Here is a 26622-nt window from a genome sequence, read left to right as displayed (position 1 = left end):
TCTTCTATATTTGCTATTAAACCAAACACTGGACCGGACTGGTATGCCGACTTTTACCACTAGGCCTTTTTACACCGAACGTTCCACCGTAATCACAGAAAGAAGAGTGCACCAAAACAAATATGAAAGGTGAACTTTTGCTTGTCTTGCATATTTACATGACTCTTCAACAGCAAGTGAAGTTGCTGTGCATCATATACATGTTGATGATACAATGGGGGCCTCGTGCGAGCAACCACCGGCTTTTTATCTTCTTCAGATCTAGTTCTCTGCTTATTAAATCCTCCGGTGGTGCGTCGCCTTGTAAGACGTCGCCTAGTAAGATGTCGCCTAGTTAGACGTCTTAAAATCGCTGAACTAAGTAACCAAACACAAGGTACCCCGTGTGCGCACCTCTCCCCTCCCATCCGTGATGTTTATCTCTGTCATGCCGGCCTCAACTTGCTCAGCAGCATGGCCTGTTAGTCCATTTGTAGTAAACACGGTATTGTGTTAATCACTTGTCATTATTGCTGCTTATTACTCATGCAAGACAAGTTGGATTTAGTGCTGTGACGCCGTCGGCACAGTTTGCTGTTGTTTTTTTCCTGAGTGTGTTCAACCGGTTTGCATAAATCAAACCGGCATCGCCCTATAAACCGAACCAGACCAAATCAGCCTAACTCTAGTTTGGATGCTTCTTCGCTTTTAGTTTGCTAGTCTTAAAGCTCCAGCACTTCAGTTAAGACTCAGACTATTTACTTGGGTTTGGCAATAAGACACAAATTATAACAATAGATTGTTTAGTCATCAAATAGCTCAAGTAGCTTTGGCCAAACTGGTTCACTGCTGTGTCGCATTCAAAAGCATATGAGACATGTTAACTGCAACCAAATCAACCAGCTGAGCTTGTTTGGTTTTCTCTGGTGAGATGGATTCATTTCCTTGTGAGACTTTAACAGTTTGCTTGTTTGCACATCTTTAAAAAAAAAAAAGAAAAGTTATAATACAGTTAAACATAGACATATGTGGAGGGAGGCTTTAGCTTAACAAGTCCATTACTTGACGATATAATGTTAGAGATGTGTGAGGATGGTGTGTGGTATCTGATTCTTCTCATTCTTTCAGAATCTATTTCTTGTTAGTTAGCGGAAAAGAACAGTGAGCAAAACCAATGTAACATTACTACAGATTAAGTTGCTGCTTCTGGCACACAAACCAAAAACAGGAAACTGATTTTTCTGTTAATGTGACCCCCTCACCACAGACCAGCAACGGTAGCAGAAGGAAATGGAAAGATTCCCTTCCTACCAACATTCTTCAATCCGGTCAAGCTTTTCATTTAATTTTTTTGTAATCAAGGTCAGATAAAAAGCAGGTGCTGTGATTATCTTTAATAGATTAACAACAGTGTTTTAGAAGATATATGCATTAATATAAGTCTTAAAAGATTAATTCATTGAATAAGTCAATAAATTGTTTAGTCTAACTCATGTCAAAAATAATGACAAATGCCCGTTAAGATTTCCTAGATTGAAAAAGAATCGTTTTTTTCTCTCTTGAATTATTTACTGATTATCAAAATCAGCTGCTCGATTGATACACCGACTTATTACATAGTTTATCAACTTGACAGCTGGCAAGCCACAATGTGGAGGTTCAATCGTATTCTAAAGACCTAAAGACAATAGTGCAGTGTTTTCAGAATTCAGGAAATAATCTGCAACTGAGCCCCAAAATCAATGTTCATTGGTATCTTAAAGCTGCAGTCGGCAAGTCTGGATTGAGTTGACTCAGTCAAATTTCGAATGTTTCCAACACTCACGCGCCTCCCCCTCTACCACGAGCTCCTCCGCTCCCTCCCATTAAGTGCTCGTCAGTGCGCGTGCACCAGATTCCTGTGAACGCGCCCGTGTCTTCTCTCATCGATAAACGGCATGGAGTATACGCTACACAGAGGTAGGCTGGCTAACTTCTCATAGATAGCAACTGCTAACGTCATTTAGCATATGCCTAGCTTGAGGCATGTGCCTGTGATATTATAACATGCGTGAGGGGGGAGCTGGGATCTGTGGCGTGTGCAGTTGATTTTAGCAAAACAAACTAGGTGCACGTAGAGGTGCGTGTTTTTTTAAAACCGGATGATTTATGTTGTTCTATCAGAGCATAGTGTCGGTTTTAGTGAATATGATCGAACAAATGTTGCCGACTGCGACTTTAAAGGTTGAATACTTCATAGCATGTTGATAGCGATGACTAAGTTAAATGCTCCGACATAAAAAAAAATGTCATCTGTGGCCGTGTCAGTACTGTAAAAACATCGTCCAATCAAAAAAGTTAGAGAGAATAATTGGACGGCCTGCATGTCTGTCAATGCTTACTTCCTGATTGCGAACACTCTGCTGATTGCGAACACTCTGCCGATCTCGAGCACTCGTTTTGGCGTTCTGGGTGAGCGGCTTTGAACAGAGGTCTGAACGAAGGGGACGGGACTTTTTCCATTCTGCGATGCGTTCAAAGTTTCCGTGGTTTTTCCAAATGACCTACTCAACCTTTACATTATTTCCCAGAGGGCTGAACTCTGTATTTATGGCAGCAGCTTGTAAGGATGGTTGCTTATTAGACAGCATAGACAGGTCACGTAACCGGAAATGTACAGACACTAAAAAGTAGAGTGTATGTTTTTAATTGTACTTATAAGCCGGAAGTAGTGAAATAAAACCAGTGAATAGACTGGAGAACTTTAATTTGGGATGGGCGGATCAATACATTGGTATTGCTGTTTCAGTGCTGACTAGCTCCTCGTTTGGTATTGATTCCTTTAAAAAATATTGATAATACAAGTATAAAAACAAACATGGATGGCTGCATATCTTCCGAATGTTTTTGATACTTTTGTATAGTGCCAAAACAGCACTGACATATTTAGCCGACCCTTGTCACATGACTGTGGAAACCAACTTCTGTGAGATAGAGTGGGTGAAAGGAAACATAGTGTGCTAATGTTCACCTTGAGATAAAAAAAATACTGCAAGATGCACCATTTGTGACAATAAAGTGCAACACAGGTAACCTCTTTAAATGTTTAACAACACAGCCTGAAAGTTAAAATGAGGCTTATTTATTATTTTTGTAAAATATCAAAGGTGGGAAACATTTTTTAAAACTGTTTTACTGAAAATGATACAGTTTGTCAACATCAGTTTTATCCAATAAGATAATGTTTTCACTCGGCTCATCTCACTTCTATCATTTTTTCCTCAATGTGTTGTGAGGCAAGCAGACAGACTTACCAACAATCTCATAAAACCTTGTCATAAATGTTGAGTGACAACACAGTCTACATAGGCCAATCCCTGACTTTACCCTGTTACCTAAAGGTTTAATTTTTATTTAAAATATTTGCTCATCGAATAAGTTGATACTTGACATCCGTGTGTCGGTACAATATCTCCAATCAATATTTTCCCCATGCCTATAAAATACTATTTATTTTTTTACACTTAGTGGAACAGATATTTTTTTTAATTGTACTGATATGCTTTTGTAATAAATGTGTTATCAATGTGTGTCGTGTGAAATGTGATTTGCCTTTGAATGTAATCTTTTCTTTTATCCTTTATATGATCATTATTTTTGAAAAATCACATATCAATTACAATTAAAATGAACTGTATCTTTAACATTTTAACGAAATTATCAGTATCCTATCAATTTTTTTATTTTTTTTATTTGGTACGGTAAATCAGTGTTTTAAACAGAAATAAAACCAGTCATGGTAGGCATGTGAGGCATCTCAAACAATGCTTGTTTCTAAGGTAGTTAAACTACATTTTAAAAACATAGAAGGAAGGAAAAACAGATGGGAAAAGATGGTTGGATCTAGGAAATGTTTTCCACTGATGTGGATGACTTAGTAAATTAAGAAACTTGTAAATAAAAACGCCGGTATGGTCCTTTAAATCCAAGTAGACGTACAGGTAAATTAATTACGTACAGCTATAAAACCCTAAGGTTAACAACACTACTTACCTTCTACATAAAGTGCCATGTTTTCAGCTGCCAAGTAGCGACCAGTTCAGCAACACATACAGTAAAATAATATGATAAATCCCCCAAAACGCAGCTTCAAGTTAAATAGTCCAGAGAGCATTCACAGTGAACGCCAAAGTGTCATTGAACGTTAAAAAAAAAAGTGAGGAAAAAAAGTTTTCTTGCGGTATCCTAAAAGCAAACTGTCCATTGATTCAGATGTGTACAACCTTTCACGTCCATTCACCACTGAAGCTCTGGAGGACGAGATGAAAAAACAAGCACTACATTCATCCAGTCACACTTAACGTTATCTATGTCTGGACGGAAGCCAAATGGAGTCCCTGAACACGAAGCAGGAATCGGGTCTTGCAGGATCCTTTACTGCCTGCCCCTCCGTTTTTCAAGCCCCGCTCCACTGTCAACCACGTCACAATTCCCGTCTGTTCGACTCTCGCCCACTTGGTTATGTCTTTTTCGTTTCGCCTCGCCCCCTGCTTTTTTTATTTTCATTACCTTTATCGCCACAGACTCGGCAATGTTCAGCCTCGTAACACCACCGACAAACGTCAATTATTAACCGGCGAGATGCACACTAGTGAACCCATCCGCAAGACCTGCCCGACGGGGCACTTCAAAGGCTGCGGAAATGAATGAATGATGGATGGGCGGAGGGGACGGTGTGTACTCTAGAAACAACTCGTATCTAAGCTGCCTTCGGTGTGTGCTGCCTTCATGTCAAACATACATAAAGATGACCCGAGTCTACGGCGGTACCCTGAACACCACACGGGGGGAGGTGGGGGTGACCGTTTATGTCAGAGAAAAACCGTTGGGCTAATGGCTAACGCGACTATACCACAATGAGCTCCACTCGCTTTAGGGTGGAAACACCCTTTATAACGTCAAGAGGAAAAGCAACCATGTGTTATTAGATGTAAAGCCATGGTCTTACTGTGTAACTGTAGGATGCTGTCGGAAGAAAAGTCGATGGGGTCGGCCTGGTCCCGCGGGTCTGAAGGACCACAGCAATCCCGCAGAGGAGACAGCGGCTACACAAATATTTATATTTAAACGTTTTCACCTTAAAACACCGGGCGTCTGTTCCTATGACTTTACCGAGTATTTCTTTTAAAAGGATAATAAAGAAAAGGTTTTTTTTAGTTTAAAGATATTTTACACAACGGCGCCATTCGAACCAATGGGAACGTTTACAGGAAGATGGAAGCCAATGAAAAAGCTGTATTTCTCGTGACGTGGTTTCCGCAACCAATAGAATTCTGCAACGTTGGATGTCGTTTCTAACAATTCCTGTTTAAAGAATGTTAAAAATGTGGTATACCCCCTGGTCCCGTATTGATATGTTAATCTTGTGAAGTAGCCTACATCCATATAAAAGAATTGTATGTCACACGAACAGCATTCAACATCCAACCAGATTTAACTCATTATTGCTGAAACAGTTTTTTGTGTGTAGATTTGATCGTAGTTTTCAATCAAACATTGTGAATGTAACTATTTACTGTATTACGTAATCATTCCTCATGCTGCTGGCTGGGGGGAGGAGGAAAAACTAGTAAATACTGCCCCCGCCTGGTGAAACTATGACACTGCGCTGTTACTTCTGATGTATTTTACTCATACTGTTTCAAATGCCTTTCAATTTTTCTGCCAGAACTAGTTCCACGTAATCAAATCATGGGTTTATTTAAAAAAAAAAAAAAAATCATAAGAAAAAAAAAAAAGACAGTAATACATTACGCATCAACTAAACCCATCCTGCATGTCTTTGGACTGTGGGAGGAAGCCAGAGAACCCAGAGAGAACCCACACTTACACGGGGAGAACATGCAAACTCCACACAGAAGGAACCCGGGCCCAGGAATCGAACCCCTCAACTAAACAAATTAACATTATTTTCTTTACCCTATAACTGTGTTTCCCAATCTTTTTGTCTGGGGACCCACTTTGTAACAATGCGAAAGCATCGCGACCCAGAGTAGGCCTTATCTATAAATTGTGATCAAATTTATGTGGAAATGAATGTTCCTGACCATTTTTAGTGTCACTTCCACGTAACTTTTACATTATGTCGAATAGGAAAATCAGCCATTTTCAAGAGATGTATGTACTTGTAACATGTAATGTGTGTCGTGAAAGCATATCATATGTTAACTATTTCATAAATAACATCAAATAAACAGGTTCTCCTTTTTTTCTCCTCTCATCAGTTAAACGGAATGTACACTGGCATTTTATATTAGGTACCATTTTATAAGCAGGTTGCAATTATCAAGACAAATATGAACATTCAGGCTGCCTCATGTGGCTTGAAGGTCTACTGTAGATGTAATTGTTGAATAAAAGTCTGTGGAAGAGATTCTGCAAATTTATGGTAACCCTCATCTCCTCCTGCGCCCACCTGTGGGTCCCGACCTAGTCTTTGGGAATGACTGCCCTATAGGACAAATTATAGTATGCTGGTGCTGAAAGTGTACTCAAATTTACCCCACACAATTTTCACTCATACTTCCCAGTCCAAACCCTGGAAGTTTGTCTGTCCATCCACATGTCTGTTAATGAGAGACTGGAGCCTTTATCTGTGCACTCTGGAAGAGAGGCTGCAAATTTCACACCCGGTCAAGGACTAGAGCTGAAAACTACCCTCTTAGTAGTTACAGTCATTTTTATTAATATGCACTGTCTCTGATAAATCAACGGGATAAATACATATCAAATAAATACAAGTGGAGTTAAGCCTAGGCAAGTTATCAGTCTTGTATATAGTATACCAGGAGTGCAGAGTCCAAGACATATTTTGGCCACATTATAGCCACAGGAATTGCCCAGCGATCCAGAAAACTCGAACCCTGGACTTTCTTGCTATGCGGTGTTAACAACTCAACCTCTGTGCTGCATATTCCTAAAAACATCTCAAGTTGTGATTCGCTTCCTTGCAGGATGACAAACACACTTGTAACGCAAATGAAAAACCATCAAAAAGCATAAATACACTGTTGAATGTTTTATTGTTCAGCTTAAAAGTTATCCGTTCCAGTGTTTGAGGACTTAGTGCATCATTGACTATATGTAACAACCATTTCACTCATTCCCAGAGAAAAAATATTGGAAAATAGGTGGTAACAAATCTGGTGGACTTTCAGTACATACCGTAAACTTAAGGTGGAGTTATACTTGTGCGTCACAGTGTAAAGTGTCCCTGCTGGTGGATGTCTCTGGTGTCTACTGAAAAGGAGACTAATGCAGTGCGATCATTTATGGCCAAAGGAAACAGAATACGTCCGCACAGGTATTGAAAACTTGTGAACCCAACCACAAGCAACCCACGCCAGCCAATCACTGTTTCCATGTGGTATCACTGTAGTTACAGTGGCTATGTGCATAGGATTATTTCCCACATGGTAACCTCCCAACTGACAAGTATAAATCCAACTTTACACTCATAAACACTGACTCAAGTTCTCTCATGCACACAGAATATTGCAGGGACTGGTGGAGTGTTTCATCACAGGCGTGCATCTGGAGTTTTGGGTCTGTCTAGGTGTTGGCTGGTTGGGCTTGCAGGGTCTAGTCATACTCGCAGGAAAGCCACAGCTGTATCTCTCTCCTCTATCAGCTCTGCTGCCGTGGCATCCATCTTCAATTGGGAGAAGTCATTGATGACCAGGCCCTCCACAATCTTCCAGGTCTTGTCCTGAGGAAACAAAATACTGTCATTAGTTTTGTATTTTGGAAGGACAGACACAATGCAGTTTACTGTATTTGAAACATAATGAAAGGGGGCTAGAGGAATAAACACAAGGTTGGATCAGTCTCACCTTGATCTGGACAGGGAATGAGTAGATGAGGTCTTCTGGGACTCCATAGGAGTTGCCAGAGGAATAAACCCCCATTGAGATGAACTCACCCTGACAAAAAGAGAGGAAATGGTTACAAATGTATTTAAAATACAATGTCGCCTATTCCCGATATGGCATTTTATCGCCACATTGCAATGTATTGTTGCATTTTAGTCCTGGACCAGTTCCTGTTCACACTGCCTTTCTCCAAATGAACCAAGAGGAGTAAACATGACGTTATAGAGACTGACAGGTGACTGATGAATGGACCATTTTGAAATGTTTCAGAATGTACCGGAAAATGTTCGTCAAGGTTAATTAAAGCTCACCTTGTCGTTCCCCCTTCTAGCTCGAGTTGGAAATACAGTTCTTGTGAGAAACTATTTTTCCAGGCGTAATAACATTCAGGCTGTCTTGGCTCTGTTCTGATTGACAGATCAGAGGGCGGAACCAAAGTATAAAGAGGGTCAACGGTAGAAAGTTAGACCTCGGCTCGGGCTTGTGTGAATTTCATCTTCGTACTGACACGGCGAGTCGGCCATAAATGAATGATTTTCAACTTCTCCCAGTACATCTTCCTCATATTTATACGTTGTTTGGAACTGCACCAAAGCCTGCTTGGAGGCGAACAGAGAACCTTCTCAATCGGTCTTGGTTCATTCATTTGATTGAAAGCTTTCTCACCAGCGGATGATCGAACGCACGGAGAAAACGGACCTGAGTTTATTTGAACCAAACCAAACAGGTCAAGTCTGAAAGCACCCTAAATGTCACCTGTCAGAAACCACCACAAACATCAAAAGTAGGAGCATTAACACAAATGAACTGTATCTCCCCAAAACTCCAGTCTAAGTAGATGAATGACTTAAGTATAAAGACAGAACTTTGATTGTGATTCTGTTAGTTCACCCTAAAATACACATCTTCCTCTATAACTCCCACCATGTTATAACTACAGTATAAATGTGGCGTTTACCTCGGGGGTGCCTGTCCAAATGTCTCTCATGTGGTCACAGATGGCCTTGGCTGCAGACATGGCGCTGGACAGCTTCCTGGCCTTGATGACTGCAGCGCCTCTCTGCTGCACCGTCTGCAATAGAACATGGACCATTAGATGAAAACCTTGTGGCGGTCAATGGGAAGAAGAAGACCTGAGCATAAAGGGTTAGCTTATGTAACTGAGATGTAATATATCCATATTCTCTAGAATTTGAATCATCTCATCAAATAATAAAAATAAATAAACGTCACTGTGTGTTTCTGAAACAGTGTATTTGGTCTTTTCCAGTCTTATGACCAGTGTTCCAAAAACATGAATATACATTTGATTTGACTTTTTTTTTGCAAATCTTTGAGCATCTGACACAGGAACCATGTCGATATTACCTCAAAGTTCTCCAACAGAGGACAGTAAATTATCTTTAACTCACAGCGATGAAATCTCCTTTAAGCCAGGCATCATCCTTGACCGCCTCAAAGCAGGCGAGCTCGCTACCAGACATGTTGACCAAGCAGTGATGCACGTCTGGGTACTGGGTGGACGAGTGGTTGCCCCAGATGATCACATTCCTCACGCTAGTAGCAGGAACGCCACAGCGCATCGCCACCTACAGGGAAAAAAAAAAGCTAATTCACATTTCTGGAGCAGCTGAGAATGTGGCAGCTAAAAGTCTGTGAGTCTAATTTTCAAAGAAAAGTGTGATTGCAAATACACAGGAGCTACACACCTGAGAGCGAGCCCTGTTGTGATCCAGACGGGTGAGACAGGAGAAGTTCTCTTTGGGGATGGAGGGAGCGGACTTCGCTGCGATCAGACAGTTGGTGTTGGCAGGGTTTCCTACTACTAGCACCTGAAAACACATGACCGCACTTTAAAATACAACCCGAGCGACTCATCTAATCCAACACAAGCTCATTATCCTAACAGATTAATAACGACTGACTCATAGTCCCACATGCTTCCTCGGGATGGACGTGCTCGATTTAAAAGCAGCTGTAGGTTTTATATCTCATTCTTACCAAAGTGGAGACACTTTACAAGCAAAACGCATGTGATAAACACACCCACATGCTCTTTTTAAAGTTGCATGTTTTAAAGTTCATGGATCTGGTAGACTAAAGACAGGCAGAGGATAAAGAGGAAAACTGAATCTAAAGAAACACTGTGGAAGAGCATGTGGATATTCATTCCTGGGCAAATTTATAGAATGGGTTAGATGAAGAAATTAGCAAAGTACAAGCATAAATCATTTAAGAAAATCTATTCAAAATTGTTTTGGGGAAGTACAGGGATGAGGAAGAGGTTTGGTCTTTCTCTAGACTGTGACATTCATTGCCTTTTGGTATAATAAATAAAAAGAAAATAAACCTAGAAATGACAACATGAGGGCTCTGAAAAATAGTAACGACGCAGCACAAGCACAGTAGCAACACCTGTTTAACTACAGGGAACATTTATACGCCCTTGACAACAATGTAACTTTGCCAGAAGCAGAATAGGTAGAAACATACGTGGATGCCTCAGTGAACCTTTATGTCAGTGCATGTATAAACACAGTCCTGTGTCGGTACCTTGACAGTCTTCTTGGCATATTTCTCCAGGGCGGTGCCCTGGCTCTTGAAGATGGCCACGTTGGCTTTGAGCAGGTCCTTCCTCTCCATGCCCTCCTTCCTGGGCATAGAGCCCACCAAGATGGCTGCATCCAGGTCCTTGAAGGCCACCTCCTCCTTGTCAGTGGGGACAATATCTGTGGAAAGAAAGGGAAATCATTGCTGGTGCTTTGCCACACTGCAACAGATTCAACTTTCACCCTTTATTCCTTACCAAATAAAACTTAATTATGCACAGAGTCTTGTCAGTGACTTTACAAACGTTCCCCTAAAGTGATGATTTTTGTTCTTTTTTGTTTAGCTGAAAACAAAATTACAACTATACCACTGATAGTGACCATGTCCAGGCCATCAAAGACATATTTGGGCAGGTTCACGCTTGTCTGGAACCAAGTAGGAAGTGTATGTTAGTAAAAATCCTTTGTGTAACTGCGGTAATTTTAACGCCGTCTCGTTGCCAAGTCTCAACCGTAACACACAAACAGGTTTTCAAATCCTGCTCATGATAACATTATTAATACACACCCTAAAACAATGACACAAGTACACAGTATAGCCTGCCCACGTCGTCTATCTGACAATTCATCACCAGGACAATTCTCAACTGAAATAAAAAAGGTTTTGAACCTTTCTAAATTACGTTTGAGAAAGGGACTTTGGACGTATCCCATGTGTGAGTATGTGTGAGCATGTGTGAGTATTGTGCTGTATGGCCGGGCCCATCTCAGTGCATGGAGCGTTGTCTTTGCAGCACAGTTGGTTAATACAGGGGCCTCTCACAGCCCCTGTCCAAACAAAGCAAAGAACAGCACCAATTCAAAGGAAAAATTCCAGGTCACAATGGAGATGGCACATAATGGCGCCTCACGACTGATGTCATGACGGCGGTTACAGTGATGACAACAAAAGTGCCCATTTTTACCCAGGAAATCTTAAAAAAAAAATCTTACAGCGATACATGTTTTGTCCTTTGAGTAAAAGCATTTCATTAAAACATTTCCAGACCATGGAATATGTATTCTTCTCCACATTTAGAAGAGCTGTGTTCGTCCATCTTCTTTTCATATCCAGTCATTCTAAATAACTCTTTTTCTACACGTATAATCCTTGATGCTGCTGCCAAACGGTCTGACCATCATCGCTGCCTAAACATCATCTAATTATTGTAATTCAAAATATAAGGACTTCAAATAAAGTAAACAAAGAAATAAGAGTTAAAGACCAAACAGTGACATTTGTGTAGAGTGATTCTGAGATACTGAAAACAGCCCTGGCTCCTGCAATTTAAGTTAGCTTGGTATTCATGAGCAATACAGTACAGCTCTATTCTTCTCCAGGGAAAATAACATGCAGAGGTTGTATTCATTCATAAATCTAAAGTACTTTAAATAAAGCCGTTATTTTTTATCATCATTATTTATCTATTTTCTTTATTTTTTACAAAACATGCCAGCATGATGATGGCACATTCAGAGCTATGGTTACTGGGAATCATAGGAGAACTCATGATATCATTATTACTATTACTACCTTATTATTACCATTTAATATAATAATAACTCCAAATAGTTCCCTCAAAAACTGTAAAGTAAAATCTGTCGACGTATATGGAAAACTGTGATTTGATGCCAGTGTATCAATAATTTCATACGTCATTATACATTATACGTCTTATTTTACAGTCTCTCACTCGTAAATTGTTACCTCTCAGAAGTGGGAGGGCACAGTCCTGCAGCTCCATGACGACGCCCTCCAGGACTGGCAACATGGGCGGAATGTCCAAAAGGAGCAAGATGACTGGCTGACAGATGGAGGGGAGGGAGGAGGCAGTGGGATGAATGGCACGGAATGAATGAAACCATGCTGAACTGAATTGAAATGCACTTAAAAACCACAATCCCCATGTATGTCAGTGGTGGACTTGTCGTCTCTGGAACGGAGTGTGAAGGCCTAAGCCACGTGACTCATGGACGGTAGCATGTGTCAAATGGATCAAGTGGTTTTAAAGTTGGCCTTGGTGCGAGATCCAATTCACGGACTTAAAGGACGAACCTGGCTCGTCCCAGGGTGCAATCTGATCACTTCTCACGAGGGCAAACATCTGTTCGATGTCACCCCCAGATATGATCTGGAGAGCTTGTGATACTTACAGCCGTTTACCGGGGGGCTGTCGTGCCCTGTGTATGCCATGTGACACTGCCCTCACACTGCCTAATGAGATAAGGGAATTGAGTGTGTTACACAAGCAAGACAAAGCCCCTCTTTACCTGATCTCTGCCAAAGACATCTCCCTTGGCAATGCTGAACAACAGGGAATAGGCGATCTGCCCAGCAGCGCCGGTCACCAGAACTCTAATAGGCTCAGACTGCAAGACACAAGGCAAAGGATAGTGCTGTTAGTGTCATTAGCATTGATCTCACCAAGAGGACAGGTATGAACGTGACAGCTGAACGGTCAAGCGCACGTGCGTGCCCGGGTTGTTGTCATAAAGATTTACTAAAGCAGGGGGGAGGAGGTCACCTCAAAAATAGACCTTGTGCTTTCCATCCAGGACCCTGTGTTACATAACAAAACCGGGATGAACTAGGCTATCAAGTTCATCGCCATCTTTACCATTCAACCGACACCATTCATGCAATCGTCCAAAATCGCCAAACTAGACACGTAAGCACGGTGACAAGATTACGATACGAGCTGTTTTTAAATAACAAATTAACGTGCGAGTCCTGACGTTGAACATTTAGTAACGTCATGTCGCGAGTCGGATTAAAATGATCGCTGAAATAAAGTTTGACGAACTTTGCACAACTTTATGAATTTCTCATCGGATCATTTGGAATAAGTGCGGCGTTGTCTGCGTCACACGTGCATTACTGCGGGTTACTAAGAATCACCGATATATCTGCTGGTTTTACTCACCATGTTCACATGAAGCTGGACTGCTCTCTCTCACTCACTTCTCTCTCTCCCACTTCTCGCTCAACCCGGAGGTCACTCCTATTTAAGTGCTCATCTGATCACGACACTTGTAACCGTCTGACGGCAGATTGAATATCCGGGTAACTGTAGTTTTTAGTAGTATGTAGTCCTTTATCAAAAATAATAAATTATCCCGGTTATAGCACATTAAAACGTCGCAATCGATAATAGTACTATTACTTATGCTAAACAGACGGGCTTCGATGGGGTATTGGTGTTTAACGAGCTAGCTGGTTGCCTTACAGGCTGCTACAGAGTTGCTAATAAACTAGCCGTGTAGCATAGCCCTGGCAGAACTTCCTGCTGTTGCCTAGCGACCTGCATCCATCGGGCAGCAACGAGGGAGCTAGCATCGTGAGTACAGTTTGTTTATTGCGTTAGCTTAGCCACCGGACAGACAGAATATCCATGTGTTTGATTAAATGGACCGAACAGCGACCGGAGCACGTTGAGTCTGTGTAACGCTGGCGTTCACGTTCCGTCTTCTTCAAACTAAGTTTAGCAGTTTACGTTAAGTACAGAAACCACTGAAGCAGGGCAGCCAATGGGAGAGCAAAACAACTGTTGTTATTTTTGCAGTCTTCGTCACTGAACTAATTACTAACCTTTGTCTTTCTCCTCCTCTTCGTCGGTCTTCCTCCTGCTTACTAGTGACGATGTTATTATCAATGCTGTTAATAAAGTAGAAGAGAAGCCCTGGTAGAGTCATTCCCCTTTTCTATGACTTAAATCGTGAACATGTCCATTATGATACTGTAACCTTAACGTTCATATATACAGTAGCCTATAACGTAACTATCTACCTTTGTGTTAATCAAATCATAATCCTCAGCAAGAGAGGCGCAAAGTGTTTCTTTCTCCTATCTTGTTTGGAGTTGAGAGGACTCCTATAGAGCGCCTAGCGTTGGGTGATCATGGTAATTAATATTGAATGGCCTTATTACAGGCTCATTACATGACTTGAACAAAAGGCAGAGCAGATGGTGTTACACCTGGCTGGCATCAGGCTGTGGGACTGTGGTGGGTTTTGGCTTAAGGGTCGTTTACTGCTGCTTGACATCCTCCTGGAGACATATTCTTCATACATGTTTACAATCTTTCTATGATTTTGTCATCCTGATTGACTACACTGTAATTTCAATATGTTGGTTTATTCAGTACACACACACCATCTATCTCGATTACGTTTTTTTCCTGTTCAGAAACCAGGGGTCCAAGGACATTGAGTCATATCTAAAACATCTTATTGTCACATTGATGTCCAAATAAAAGTAAATCATTGCATCTATTTATTGTTAATAAAATACAGGTGGACATTACTAAAACCAATGGTTACAGTTATGGAAACAAAGGCATACATTTATTTACAACATCAATCAATATAACATCACTAAGACAGACGAACTGTATCCACTATTTATGTGGCAAATCAATTATTATATGTGATGGAATTTGTTGGAAGGTTACAAACAGAAAGCTTAAAATGTTTAAATTAAATTCCAATACAATTGTTTTAGTTACTGGACATTGTTTTCATGCAGCAAATAGTTTGATAGCATGCAGTGTGATGGAACACGGTAAACTTTTCACGTTGGGAGGGATTTGATTTGATTGTTGTTTGAATAGATAAGCTCAGAACCTTCATACCTCTGTGCAGAGCTGAAGTTGCAGATTGATTGGTGGATCGATTATTGGTTGATAGTAGCCGATGTAAGCACATGTCATATAAGAAACATATATTGGATTTTGATAGACATACATAGACATTTTTATTTATTTATTTTTTCAGCATTGTTACATATGTGTGCAATATGCCCAGGGATGTGATTTCATTTTTCATTTCAGCTTGATTTTAAGCCTGATGTGTGCTGCGGTGATGAGACTTGGTAGAGTGCCACTACGGTTTAATTATTTGCCGTTCTCAGTCTCTGTCCATGTGAACGGGAACTTACTCATTTCCTAGCATTTTCCTTTTCGTCCAACATCCTGTTGTTCTGTCTCTCAAGCTATCAGCAAAAAATGGTCCTGAGCCATAACCATAAATTCTCCATCCAAATCCAAAAACTGGCTGGAATGTTTGGTCTCCACCTGCCAGTGACAGGGGCTGACACGGACCCTTCCCTTCTCAAAAGGCTGTGTGTGTGTATGTATGTATGTATGTGTGTGTGTGTGTGTGTGTGTGTGTGTGTGTGAGTGTGTGAGTGTGTGAGTGTGTGAGTGTGTGAGAGAGAGAGAGAGAGAGAGAGAGAGAGAGAGAGAGAGAGACAGATTCAGAGGTGTTTGCAGCAGCTGCCACAGCCTGGCAATGTTCCTCTCAGCTCCAGCTACATTTTTAGCCTCGTATGGCGTCATGGGTGCCAGTATGGGACAAACAGGTGCTCACAGCTATCTATTGGCTGACACGCTGTATGATCACACTCTGCATACTTGATTGGAGGGCCTTGAAAATATGTTGTGGCCAACTTCTTTTGATGATCCATTTTTTCTGCTATTTCCAGAGTTTAGTGAAACTTTTTATGCACTGCCCAGAGAGGTGTGGGAAGATTGGTATCCTTAGCTAAACGTTGATAGATGGACATCATAATATGTAAAAATGACCTGTGTTTAACATTTATGTGTGGCTTTTAATCAATGCAACTTAATTACGACAATCAATCAAGGTTACCATGCCAACGAAATCCTGATAAAGTAATGGATTAATTGGATTAAAATTTGAAATTGTTTTCCAGGCAGGGCTTACAGTAAGGGTTGCCAGGTTGCAGCTGGCAACCATATTAAGAAATTTGCAACCAATTCTTTGGGCTCAGGGGCAACATTTTTAACGTCTAAAAAATAGGGACGGCGAATAGCAAACCCCAAATAAATATATTTTTAATATAGCCTATGTTGCATTAGTGATATTAAAAAAACGGAATCAGACAACACTGCACGAGCAGTCGTGTGTTTGCTCATGTGCACACAGGCATCTGGTTCAGTGCAAACAGAGTGGTGCAGGTCCTAAAACCTGGAAATTAATTTGCATTTTTGTACTTCCGGTTTCCGTCATTTTGAGCACAATAGGTGAAAAGGTTTTTTGGTGAAGTGCCTGGAATAAGGTCTGTGGTTATACAAGCTTAAGAGATTTTTACTTGTTGTTGTACAATAGAACATTTCAGTAAATATCCCTCTCATGAATTGCGAAGCTTTGAAGCCGTGAAACAGAACTAAATGAAGAGTGATTATTGGACTGTGACATGTCTCCTTGATGCAACTCTTTTACTAACACATTCGAGACAACTTTATAAGGCAACAATATCAATATCGTGCTCAGTTTGCTGTAAAACAATCTACAGGAATAGAGTGCTGGTTCAAACATTCAGGTTATATATTGATTCCCTCCTGCACTTTACTGTGCTGTGACATTTTCATTTTAAATATAAAGTTATGGAAAAGTTTTTAGAGATTTCAACGCTGAAATTAAATTACAAATTAAATGTGAGAACCCCCCAAAAGGTCAGTCTAGAAGAGAGATATAAGGAATAGAAACATCTACGAGTGAGGGAAGATTAAAAGAGCACTGTGACCGTCAAGTTAATCTCTTGTTAAAGCCATTTGATTGCGTTACATTTGATTCTCTTTTATTTTATGATGTGCAGAACTATTATTGATCACTGCAATGACATTGCAAGACAGACAGCTGTAGGGCACTGAACTTATACAGTATATCGATATTTATATATAGCTTTTATATCATGTAATCATATTTCTGTGGGGTCATTTTACTCACGTTGGCCTGCTGCATTTACATGTAAGTGACGTTCTCTTACACAGACAACACACAGGTCAGACTACAACTCATTTTAGATTTACAGAAATGTAAGCATTGCCAATACTGTACCTTAAGTGCAAGTCTTTATTTATCTCCCTCTATCTGTCTATTGAGGCCCTATATATTTATTCCTGCCTGGCTATGTATATGTAATATAGTACTCATATCATATTTTATTTTTGGTTTGTAATATTTAGTATCATTATGGTAAGGGAACACATTTGTGTTGTCTGTATTTCACCTCTGTGACACAAATTTCTAAACGTAATCTTTATTTTTATTGTAGATTTTTCAAAAAATGTGAAATAAGAATGATGGTAGGACAATACAAAAAAGTAGGAAAAGGGTTACAGTGTTGAATAATTTTGTGCATCATCACCTTACCTTACCGTGTTCATCACCTTACATGAATCTAAGGCACAGATAAGATGGTTGGGATATTATAAGACCACCAATGTCATTATTATATTTGAAAGAGAGGAGGAAATTATGTTGTGGGTCCAGGAATGAGCTTATTGTGACCCATGAGCCATTCCCTCCCTGGTCCATCTGAGGATGAAGCAGCTGCTTCCATGGTTACAGGGTTCACAAAGTCCTCCGGCCATTTATCTATGTTGAAACAAGCCTTTCTAACTTTTCAGTTCATAAGAATGATGTTTTGTTGCCAGGCATGCCAAGGCTATCATTTGTTTTGAAGTTGTACAATTGAAACCTTTGGGCTTTACGCCTAGCAAGCATGTAGCTGGTCATAGATGTATACACATAAACATATTCAAATCTAACTTTGGGGAGTGAATATTTTATGAAAAGCAGCACCTTTCATCATCATTTCATCATCTGCCAAATCTTGTCTTATTTTATTAACATATAGCTGCATTGATGTACATACGGGTCTAGCCTTCCATACACTTAGAGCCTATTATATGTTGGTCTTTGAAATATTCAGTAGCCTTTCAGTCTCTGCATGAGGTGAGGCCATGAACGTATATCCATCAAAGTCATTTTTTTATTAAAACAACTTGTGACAATTCTGACCTTAAGTGCACATTTAAAAGAGTCTGTTGTTGATGTTATTTTACAAGTTAGACATCCGATGTTTATTTTCTTCTCTGGCAGTCTCCACGGCCAGGTTGACATGGGGGGATTAGGCATACTTTGTCTTCGTATAAAAGGAAATCAGAATCAAACCAAAAACAGCAGCGGCACGCATGATAATATCTGGTGCCAGTTTGCCACGCCAGCCTGATCCTCTCTCTCTCTCTGTGTGTGTGTGTGTGTGTGTGTGTGTGTGTGTATGTGCTGTGAAAACAATCGGCATTGTGGGTGTTTTGTCCCACCCACCAGGCGAAACGTGGTGCCCCACAGAAGCAAAGTTCACACATGCACAGATCCTAAGCTGCACACGCATGGTGCTCAGCAATGCCTGGATCTAACGCATACACATGTGTGCACACATGCAGAGTACGCTGTCACGCACGGAGCTGTGGAAATCTTGATAAGTTCATGACAGCGTGAACAGCTGCACGTCTCTCTCTCTCTCTCTGTTCAGTGTCTCTCCTCTGCTGACCCTTCTCTCTGTCCTTTGTCCACTCCATCTCCTCCTCCTCTTTTGTTGCCTCGTCATCTCACCTCCACCCCTCTCTGTCCTCTCACACTTTATCTCCTCTCATTCTGCTCCTCCACTTGTCCCTGCAGTGTGCACCTGAGTGACCCCGTTACGTTGGCAGCTGGGAGGCAGATAGCCAGCACACCCACCGGCCTCAGTATCGCCCTCTTATCTGCCTTGCTAGACCAAATAGCTCTCAAAGTGTACAGGCAGACACGGCGAGATAGTAGGTCGCATAAATCCATTAAAAAACAAACAAACACAACAGATAATTAAATCGTCGTCATCACTGCTATCTCATCATATTCAACTTGTGTGCCATCCCCGTGTTTACTTGGTGGCATATCTGTGTGTCATGTTCCTGTCTTGGATTACTTGATGAAGCTTTAGATTAGACGGAGCAGATTATTTTAGTCGTCTTTTTGTCGTCGACACTAATGCAGACAGTAGCGGCGTTTCAAATGAGCCTACGTGGCCCTGTCCTGTCTTTTGCTGTTATTTGCAGTTACCATAATAAAGCACTAGGTGTCAGTGTGTGGCTGCAGTCGAGTCATTCTTGGCTGTCACTTAACGTAGCACTTGGAAAACTGGTGTTGATGGATTTGCACTGATGACTCTCCAAAAGCACTTGTTGCTGCTGCAGTAGTTTTGCTCTTAAGTACTGGGCCAATGACAAATTGTCACATGGGAATTTGCTATATGTGAAATGGATTTTGACACCCTGTCGCTTTGTTTAACAAATGATGTGGACTAGAGTGCTCATAAGTGTTTTGTAGGGCTAAAGTCTACACTGTTAAATTGTTTTTAAACCTAAAGCACCTTTTACTCAGATATGGAAACGGTTTAAATCTGTACATGTTCTTGCTCACCTCTTCAAAATATGTGTAGAAGTCAGGCCTCTAGTGAAAACGTGGGCTACAGCATTCTCTGATTATGATGATTTTACTATGCAAGCAAAGTATTTTTGATATAAGACTTTTCAAAAAAGCAGAGGGAAGGAAATGGAATAAGGGAGAGGACATGTCACAAATCGCTTGTTATTAAAAAAAAACAAAGAACTTATTTGGCAGATGTAACAACTTCTCCTGTTTGAAGGTTTTCTAAGATGCTTGATGTGATGGCTGTCCAGCTGGCGAAATAGTTAACTGCACTAAAAAATGTTGGTCTTTCAAGAAGTTCATCTATCATTGAGCCGATTATTAACGCAACTTGGGTGAGATTGTGTGCCACTACTTCAAAAAAGCCTAATCTATCTGAAACTGTCATGTCATGTGGAAACAGACCTCCTGTATGTGGAAAGCAAATTCTTACCTACGTAGTCAGATGATGTGTCTTTATTAATTGCTATTTAATTCCTGCATCGGCAAAGTTGCATCTAATCACTCAACACATATGAGCTACCTTTTTAAAGACTCTTGTTGTGTATTGTATATTTTTCCAAGCCCCATTTTCATTTTAGCTGAGAACATCCTCCAAATAACCCGTTGCAGAGCAGAGATCTTGTGAATTGGTTGCTTCCAGAAATAGCCTGCAGATCCATTTAAGCTGCTGTTATTGTGCAACTCTGGCACTTTTAGGACAAGGCCTGGAGGCGTACGAATGTTTCCAGTCTGCCTTGATGTACCTCTCCGAGTTTCTCTCTTGCACTGCTTGTCTGTGATTGAAACCTGAGTAGGACTTTGTTTCTAGCCAAGTATTGGCTTGCTGTGGGGGGAAAAAAAGACTACCAAGCCCTCAATCAGACAGAACACAGACCTCTGCAAACACACCAACTAACTTCCTGGCACTGATGCAGAACTATTCAATTAAATTTCATACTATACACACACCGAGCCATCCTCGGAGGTGTGTTTCCTCCTCTGAGTGAGCCCCTGCCACTCTGTCTCTGCCTCCTTCCTCCCGAAGTGTTTGCATAGAGAAATGGTCCGTGAAATAGGTTTGATGGAATCAAACTCCATATTAAGACAAATACATATTTCATAGCAGTTGATGGACTGATTGAGGGGCCGTGTCTTCATTTCCTTGTGCGTCACTGCCAAAGAGGATCTTTATCAGAGACGGTAATGTGAAGGATCTTGGCTCGGCTTGTTCACTTGTCATGTAATGACTTTGAACGCAAGTTCTTGTGTAAAGAAGGGTGTTTTTGTGCTCCTGCAGCACCTGTTCTCTTGTGAAAGTCCACAAGAGGGCACCAAACTGCCACATGTTGATGCTCTGCATCCTAACTGAAAGCTCACTCTCCATTCTCCCCGCTGTTAACGGCGACCAACACACTTTTTAAAAACTCACTGAAGGATGACCAACAATGCGGCAGCAACAGTGTCCTGGATCCGCAGCCAGTCAAACTCACATCGGAGAGGGTGGGAGGGGCTTCACTTTTTTACATTTTTATAATCAATGCAACTGTTGTTTTAGCATAACAAGGCTGGCTGACAACCCCCCAGTGACCCACCCCACCTAGCCCACTCGCACCACCTTTCATTAACCTCAAAACCCTAATCCATCCAACTGGACCGGTGACGGCGACTCGCTGCCGATGCTGGCAGTCACACCCCTCTGCACAGCCATAATGGGCTGTGGCACAATTGGGGGCCACGTACCCACCAACATTTCCCGTCCGTCCAAGAGGCCGGTTGCCTGCAAGTTACCAGCAACGCCACTTGTCCCCGTTTGTCTGCGCTCACTAAAAGAAAAGAATGTTTCCCCCCACAACATGGCTGCTTGGGGATTAAGGCCCATTCTGAGTGGCCCCGGGTCGTGCGGCAGATGTTAGCCAGGATAGTGCTCGTTGCCGTGCCGACAGTGTGCCGGCGGGATCGCCCCGCCCAGACGACCCTAAGCCTATGTACATGTATGGGGGAGGTGTGGGCCGGTGAAGGCCCTGTCTCGCGTTGGTGGGAAATTTGTCATCAACTTATCTCCACCGTCTCCGATCGTCATCACAGGCATTTGTAGAAAGAGCTTCACATCTCGAGTCACTTGCCGGGTTGTGTTTGAGTGTGACATCAGGGCAGGAAGGAGGTGAGACTTGTTTAGGCCCAGACCCCCGGTCTCTGCTTGGTGGGTTGACATGACTACAAAACTAAAATACAGTTATTAATTTCTTTTGTACTGTAAAAACACATGCTGTTGGGGTTGGATCAGCTTCAGTGCAGCCTGTACGGTGTGAATTTCAAACCAACAGTTGCACATCATCTGTCAAAATCACTTCCTCCCTCCGAGATGATGTTTTAATGGGATGTGTTGTTTTTACTGCTAAGCTCTAAAGTGCTTGTCACATAGAGCCTCTAATGAAGATTACTTACTGTACAGATGGCATTGTGGGTGAGAGGAGGATCATGGGACAGAAGGTGACTGATGTGGCCGTTGAACCAGGACAATCGCTGTCAGTTAGGGATGATTCTGTCTTTAAAGAGTTGATTTAACTTTGGGTAACAATAGTAAGAAATCTGATCACAGCAGCTGGACAGTAGATGTAACACAATATTCTTTTCATTCTTGAGACTAATGATGTGTGATTGACATTTTGTGAATACAGATGCACAACGATGGGTGAGAAAGTCTAAAAAAAAAAAAGGAGAAATTGGTTGGATGAAATACATTTCTAATTATTTACAGCACTTGTTTTTGCTTTTTTTCTTACTTCGTACCATCAACTGTAAGCATTTAGCTAAAGGCAGTGAACCCTGTTTGAATAGTAGGCGTGGGGTGAGCCTGTATGGTCGTTTGATGTGAAAGACGAGCCTGTTCTCTTTAAGTCAGGCGGTTCTATCTGCAGGGTGAATGTGTTTAACACGGAGGCCCGGTGCAGGCCCCTGTGGTACTTGTAACCGTCAGACTCAATGGAAAGAGGATACAGCGTCTGACAAGACATGACTTGACCCAGCGGTAGAGGCAGAGCCTGCTATTGTCCTGAATAAACAGCAGAAATCAGCATCGGAGAATTTCCCCTTCTTCTTCTCTCTCTGTGTGTGTGTGTGTGTGTGTGTGTGTGTGTGTGTGTGTGTGTGTGTGTGTCTGACAAAGTGAAGGGAACGAGGAATTACTTGGGGGCAAACGGAGCACAACACCGACAGACACAGTGTGTCTAAGTCGGTGGACACGAGTTCGACAATGACTGTAGTCTCTAAGGAAGAGTATTGGGCAGGACTGGGCTGTTTTCATGCACGGCTGGATGTTTGGGCTTTCTGACAGATGGAGAATCGCCAAATGTGTGTGTGTGTGTGTAATAATTGTCTTATTTCGTGCTTCCATTCTGTTGATTTCAAACCTCAGCAGCAGCTTGACTGACCGCTTACTGCAGGTGACAAATAACCAGACTCAACCATGATAGGAAGAAAGTTCCTCCGGTCTGCTTCTTGTCATTGCGGAGGTGCAAAGACTCAACTTTGTTCAAGGGGTTGGCAATCATCCTTGTTTTCCGTGTGTGCGCCGTGATGGCATTTGAGTCAGCAGGTAATAGCGTAGAGGGATGAGAACTATGAGGAACAGAAAGGTCTCCAGTTAAACCGCTCAACAGCCAATTTTCATCTGAATCCCGCGTGCCGGCTGTGCCCTCGCGAAGCACTCCCTCGGCAGTTTGTCAGAGAGTCATGAAATGAAAATCTAGTGATTCGTGTACCGGGACACGAATTGTCAATTTCTTTTCGTGTCCATCAGCAAGAAAACAATACCAATGTAAAGTCCATTAGGATTCACAGGAATTAAAAGCATCCAAGCGACTATAAAATGGAAAAAGTGTGTCCACCTACCAGATCAATAGATTTCAAATACGTGACTATTTCAACAACTGCTGTGAGACTGTTTAGGCCCTGGAGACAGACTTACATTACACCCTTACTCAGAGAAAAACCAGCCATCTAAAACATTAAATGTACGGTATGAGCGGGTTCATGCAACAGCAACATGTTTGTTCAGAGACAATGTACCAATCACTCTGGATAATCCTCAGACCTTCCTGTCAACACTTCTTATTGGAACTACTTTTTATCGCAGAAGTAGTCGTAATGTGGACTCTGTGTTCGAATTAACCTGCTGGGCTGTTATCTATCATAATCCAAAACGTGTCCAGCAACAGTTTTGTATATTGTTATGCTGTATAAAAAATGAAAGATCTATGCTCAGTTGATAAATGTCATATGGATTGATTTGAAGGTACGTCTTCAAAATCTAAATATTAAATACCTGTCACTGCAGTTTGGGACTTGGCAAAATGGCGTGGAAGTGATTGCTTTATCCAGAACGAATGAGGGCAAGATACTGGTTCTGAAATAATTAGAATACATCTCAACTCTGATAAATGATTTGTTGACATTCGTCAAGTAAAATGCCAAACATTACAAACAGAGTTCAATTATAACTTTAGATGAATATTTGAAAGTTAAAAATAATGAAAGTAATTGTTATCTGCATCAAACACTTTACATAAAATCAAAAGCATTGAGACTGAAGAATATAAAATGATAAAATGACTTTTAAATGCAGTTAAAAACCGTCATCAAGACCCAATAGAATACAAATTAAAGACAAGCTAAAATAGAATAAGACAAAATACCTGTAAAGAGTAGAATTTACACTGCAGGGTAAGAAATTAATAATTATTTTATTTTATAAATAGCAGCAAACAGAAACATCTTCAGTCTTGATTTAAAATAAGTGAGAGTTGCAGCAGACCTGCAGGTTTCTGGGAGTTTGTTCCAGATATATGGTGTATAAAAACTAAACGCTGCTCCTCCATATTTAGCTTTAACTTAGCATCCCTGTCCACCATGACCTGAGAGATGTGGATGGTTCATAGTCTTGCAGAAGATTAGGAATAAACCAATCAGTGCTTTATACACAAACTGTTATATTTTGAATATGCATATTTAGGTCATTGCAATCCCCAAATATAAAGCAAACTCCAGCACTCAGAGTAGAGATCAAACTAGTGCTGAAGTGTGATAGACAAACTCTGTAAAAGAAAGAGCCGACAGTAGACAGTAGGAAGGATTGGATTTCTACTTCTAGACAGGGTGGTACTGGAGCAGGCGGAGATATGACACCGGCGTCCATCTCCGAGGTCACAGCAAAGGGAACAAACTTCTTGGTCCGAGTGCCATCGACTTCCATCCAGTCCGTGCCACGTCAACCTGTCAGAGCGAGAGAGGGAGGCAGTGCCTGCTGAGAGGTGTCCAAGGTGTCATGGCCTCATCTGAGAGGTGACAGACAGCGTGTGTGTGAGTGTGTGACGGGGAAATAAGACCGCTGAGACGTCTAGGGGACGTTCATCGTGACCTTTCCTTTTACCGGGGTCCATCTCGCTCTGTGCATCTGACAACAACTTTAAAGGACCACTGTCTTCCTGAGCCCCTGACAGGTGTGTGTGTGTGTGTGTGTGTGTGTGTGTGTGTGTGTGTGTGTGTGTGTGTGTGTGTGTGTGTGTGTGTGTGTGTGTGTGTGTGTGTGTGTGTGTTAAAGTGTGGGTTAAAGTGTGGGTTAAAGTTGTAAGACGAAAACTCCCAGACCAGATCACAATCCTGCTTTATGGTGTATTTGACTCTAAATGGACCATCATTTACTAAATGATCATCAGTCTGTATTGACAAAGACTTGATAAAATGAGACCATAAACTCATCCATTGTTTACTGAGATAATGCATTCAGTGAACTGAAACTTTTCTTTGTTACCTACCCCCTGATGGCCAGTTAGTAGTTTGGAGTCTGTTGCCATAAAAACTTGATTGCAGTCAGATGTCTGAGAGGACTAATCTATATTTTTGAATTGTCTTTCATGCTTTTAGGTTGTAGAAAGTCCTCTTTAAATGTTCTTTAATTTTTTAAATGGAAGTTTGAATCATTTAATTCCTCTTCTTTTTGAGCCAAATCTATTTCAAATGTAAATGATACATTTAGTGACTGAATAATTATTTTATATGATTAATTCTACTCATTGTATCTCTGTTAAAAGGAGAGAGGAAAAACCTCAATGTAACAGGTGATTCCAGCCGTTTGAAAAGGTGTATATATGGACTTGCATTTGTCTCTCTTGCATTTGCTGCACATAAATCGCCATATTTCATCAGCTGTGTTTGTGAGTCCATATGTGTGCTTACTGTTTGTACGTGCGTTCAGTGGTCAGGAGGTCAGGGGCAAACAACGGGGCGTCAAACAGCTTTAAGGGAAGAAAATCCAACAACATAAACAAACCCACAGTCAGTGTGACACGTGTCACCTTCGCTGTGACGGGGGACAGACACCGGAGAGACGCATAGTCCCCAAGAATCTCTTTGAAGTCAGCCAGCGATTGTGCCGCCGGTTTGGAAGCTTTGTCTTTCCTGCCCTTAGGCGTTGCTGTAGGGCAGATGCACTCCGCTTTTAGTGAAACACTTGCCAAGATTAGGCCTATTAGCTGAACAGGGGTGAAAGACAACCATCGCAGGTTTAGTGGAATCCGGTCTGAATGTGGAAGTTGTGGATTGTTAAAACATTTAGATGTGAGCTGATTATACCAGAGGTATGTCTGTCTTGTTTCTTGTCCAACACATTTTCTGCCCAATCAAGACCTGATTCACCACTAAACATCTCTTTTTCTTCCGTCTTTCCCTGCCCCTCTGCCTCAGTCATTACGGCTGCTGTGTTTGTATTTCTGCTCCAGGCGTTGGGTAAATACCTCTGCTGGAGTATTATTATTTTTTTATCTCCCCCCACTTCCCACCATCCTCCCTCCATTACCTCCTCTAATGACGTTTACACATCTGCTTAGAAG

At 41.5% G+C, this 26622-nt stretch overlaps 4 protein-coding genes across 6 annotated transcripts in view; 2 read left to right on the top strand and 2 right to left on the bottom strand.

The window, feature by feature from the left end:
* Positions 1–5186, bottom strand: part of ugp2b (UDP-glucose pyrophosphorylase 2b) — a 32151-nt gene extending 26965 nt beyond the window's left edge. Inside the window, exon 1 of one of the 2 annotated variants that reach the window (XM_084020734.1) lies at positions 4967–5186. Coding sequence is in view for 1 of the 2 variants with exons in the window: in XM_084020733.1 (XP_083876859.1) it covers positions 4012–4030 (19 nt within the window). In the remaining variant the exon portion in view is untranslated. Of the gene's footprint in view, positions 1–4011; positions 4719–4966 lie in introns of those variants that run through there. The other variant, XM_084020733.1, reaches the window with a different exon arrangement.
* The window catches only part of spred2b (sprouty related EVH1 domain containing 2b), a 415094-nt gene that overhangs the window by 375286 nt on the left and 13186 nt on the right, over positions 1–26622 (top strand). The gene's annotated exons all lie outside the window — the stretch shown is intronic.
* Positions 7024–13508, bottom strand: mdh1ab (malate dehydrogenase 1Ab, NAD (soluble)). Its single transcript, XM_084020738.1, has 9 exons — positions 13402–13508; positions 12749–12847; positions 12186–12282; positions 10443–10618; positions 9599–9721; positions 9302–9478; positions 8848–8961; positions 7851–7940; positions 7024–7726 (listed from the first exon to the last, which is right to left on the bottom strand). The coding sequence occupies exons 1-9, from the start codon at positions 13402–13404 to the stop codon at positions 7604–7606; spliced, it is 1002 nt and encodes a 333-aa protein (XP_083876864.1). The 5' UTR covers positions 13405–13508; the 3' UTR covers positions 7024–7603.
* The window catches only part of wdpcp (WD repeat containing planar cell polarity effector), an 86306-nt gene continuing 73224 nt past the window's right edge, over positions 13541–26622 (top strand). The window contains exon 1 of one of the 2 annotated variants that reach the window (XM_084020732.1): positions 13541–13815. The gene's annotated coding sequence lies outside the window, so the exon portion shown is untranslated. The remainder of the gene's footprint in view (positions 13816–26622) is intronic. The other variant, XM_084020731.1, reaches the window with a different exon arrangement.

Source organism: Eutrigla gurnardus, assembly GCF_963514095.1.
Source record: "Eutrigla gurnardus genome assembly, chromosome: 11".
Classification (NCBI taxonomy): domain Eukaryota; kingdom Metazoa; phylum Chordata; class Actinopteri; order Perciformes; family Triglidae; genus Eutrigla; species Eutrigla gurnardus.
The sequence above is the reverse complement of the archived record's forward strand: the minus strand, read 5'-3'. Positions and strand labels throughout refer to the sequence as shown.

Coding starts and splice junctions, on each gene's coding strand:
- mdh1ab (XM_084020738.1), bottom strand. Junction 9,722..10,442: donor ATGCCAAGAAGACTGTCAAG/GTACCGACACAG, acceptor ATGTGTTTTCAG/GTGCTAGTAGTAGGAAACCC. Junction 9,479..9,598: donor ACAACAGGGCTCGCTCTCAG/GTGTGTAGCTCC, acceptor TTTTCCCTGTAG/GTGGCGATGCGCTGTGGCGT.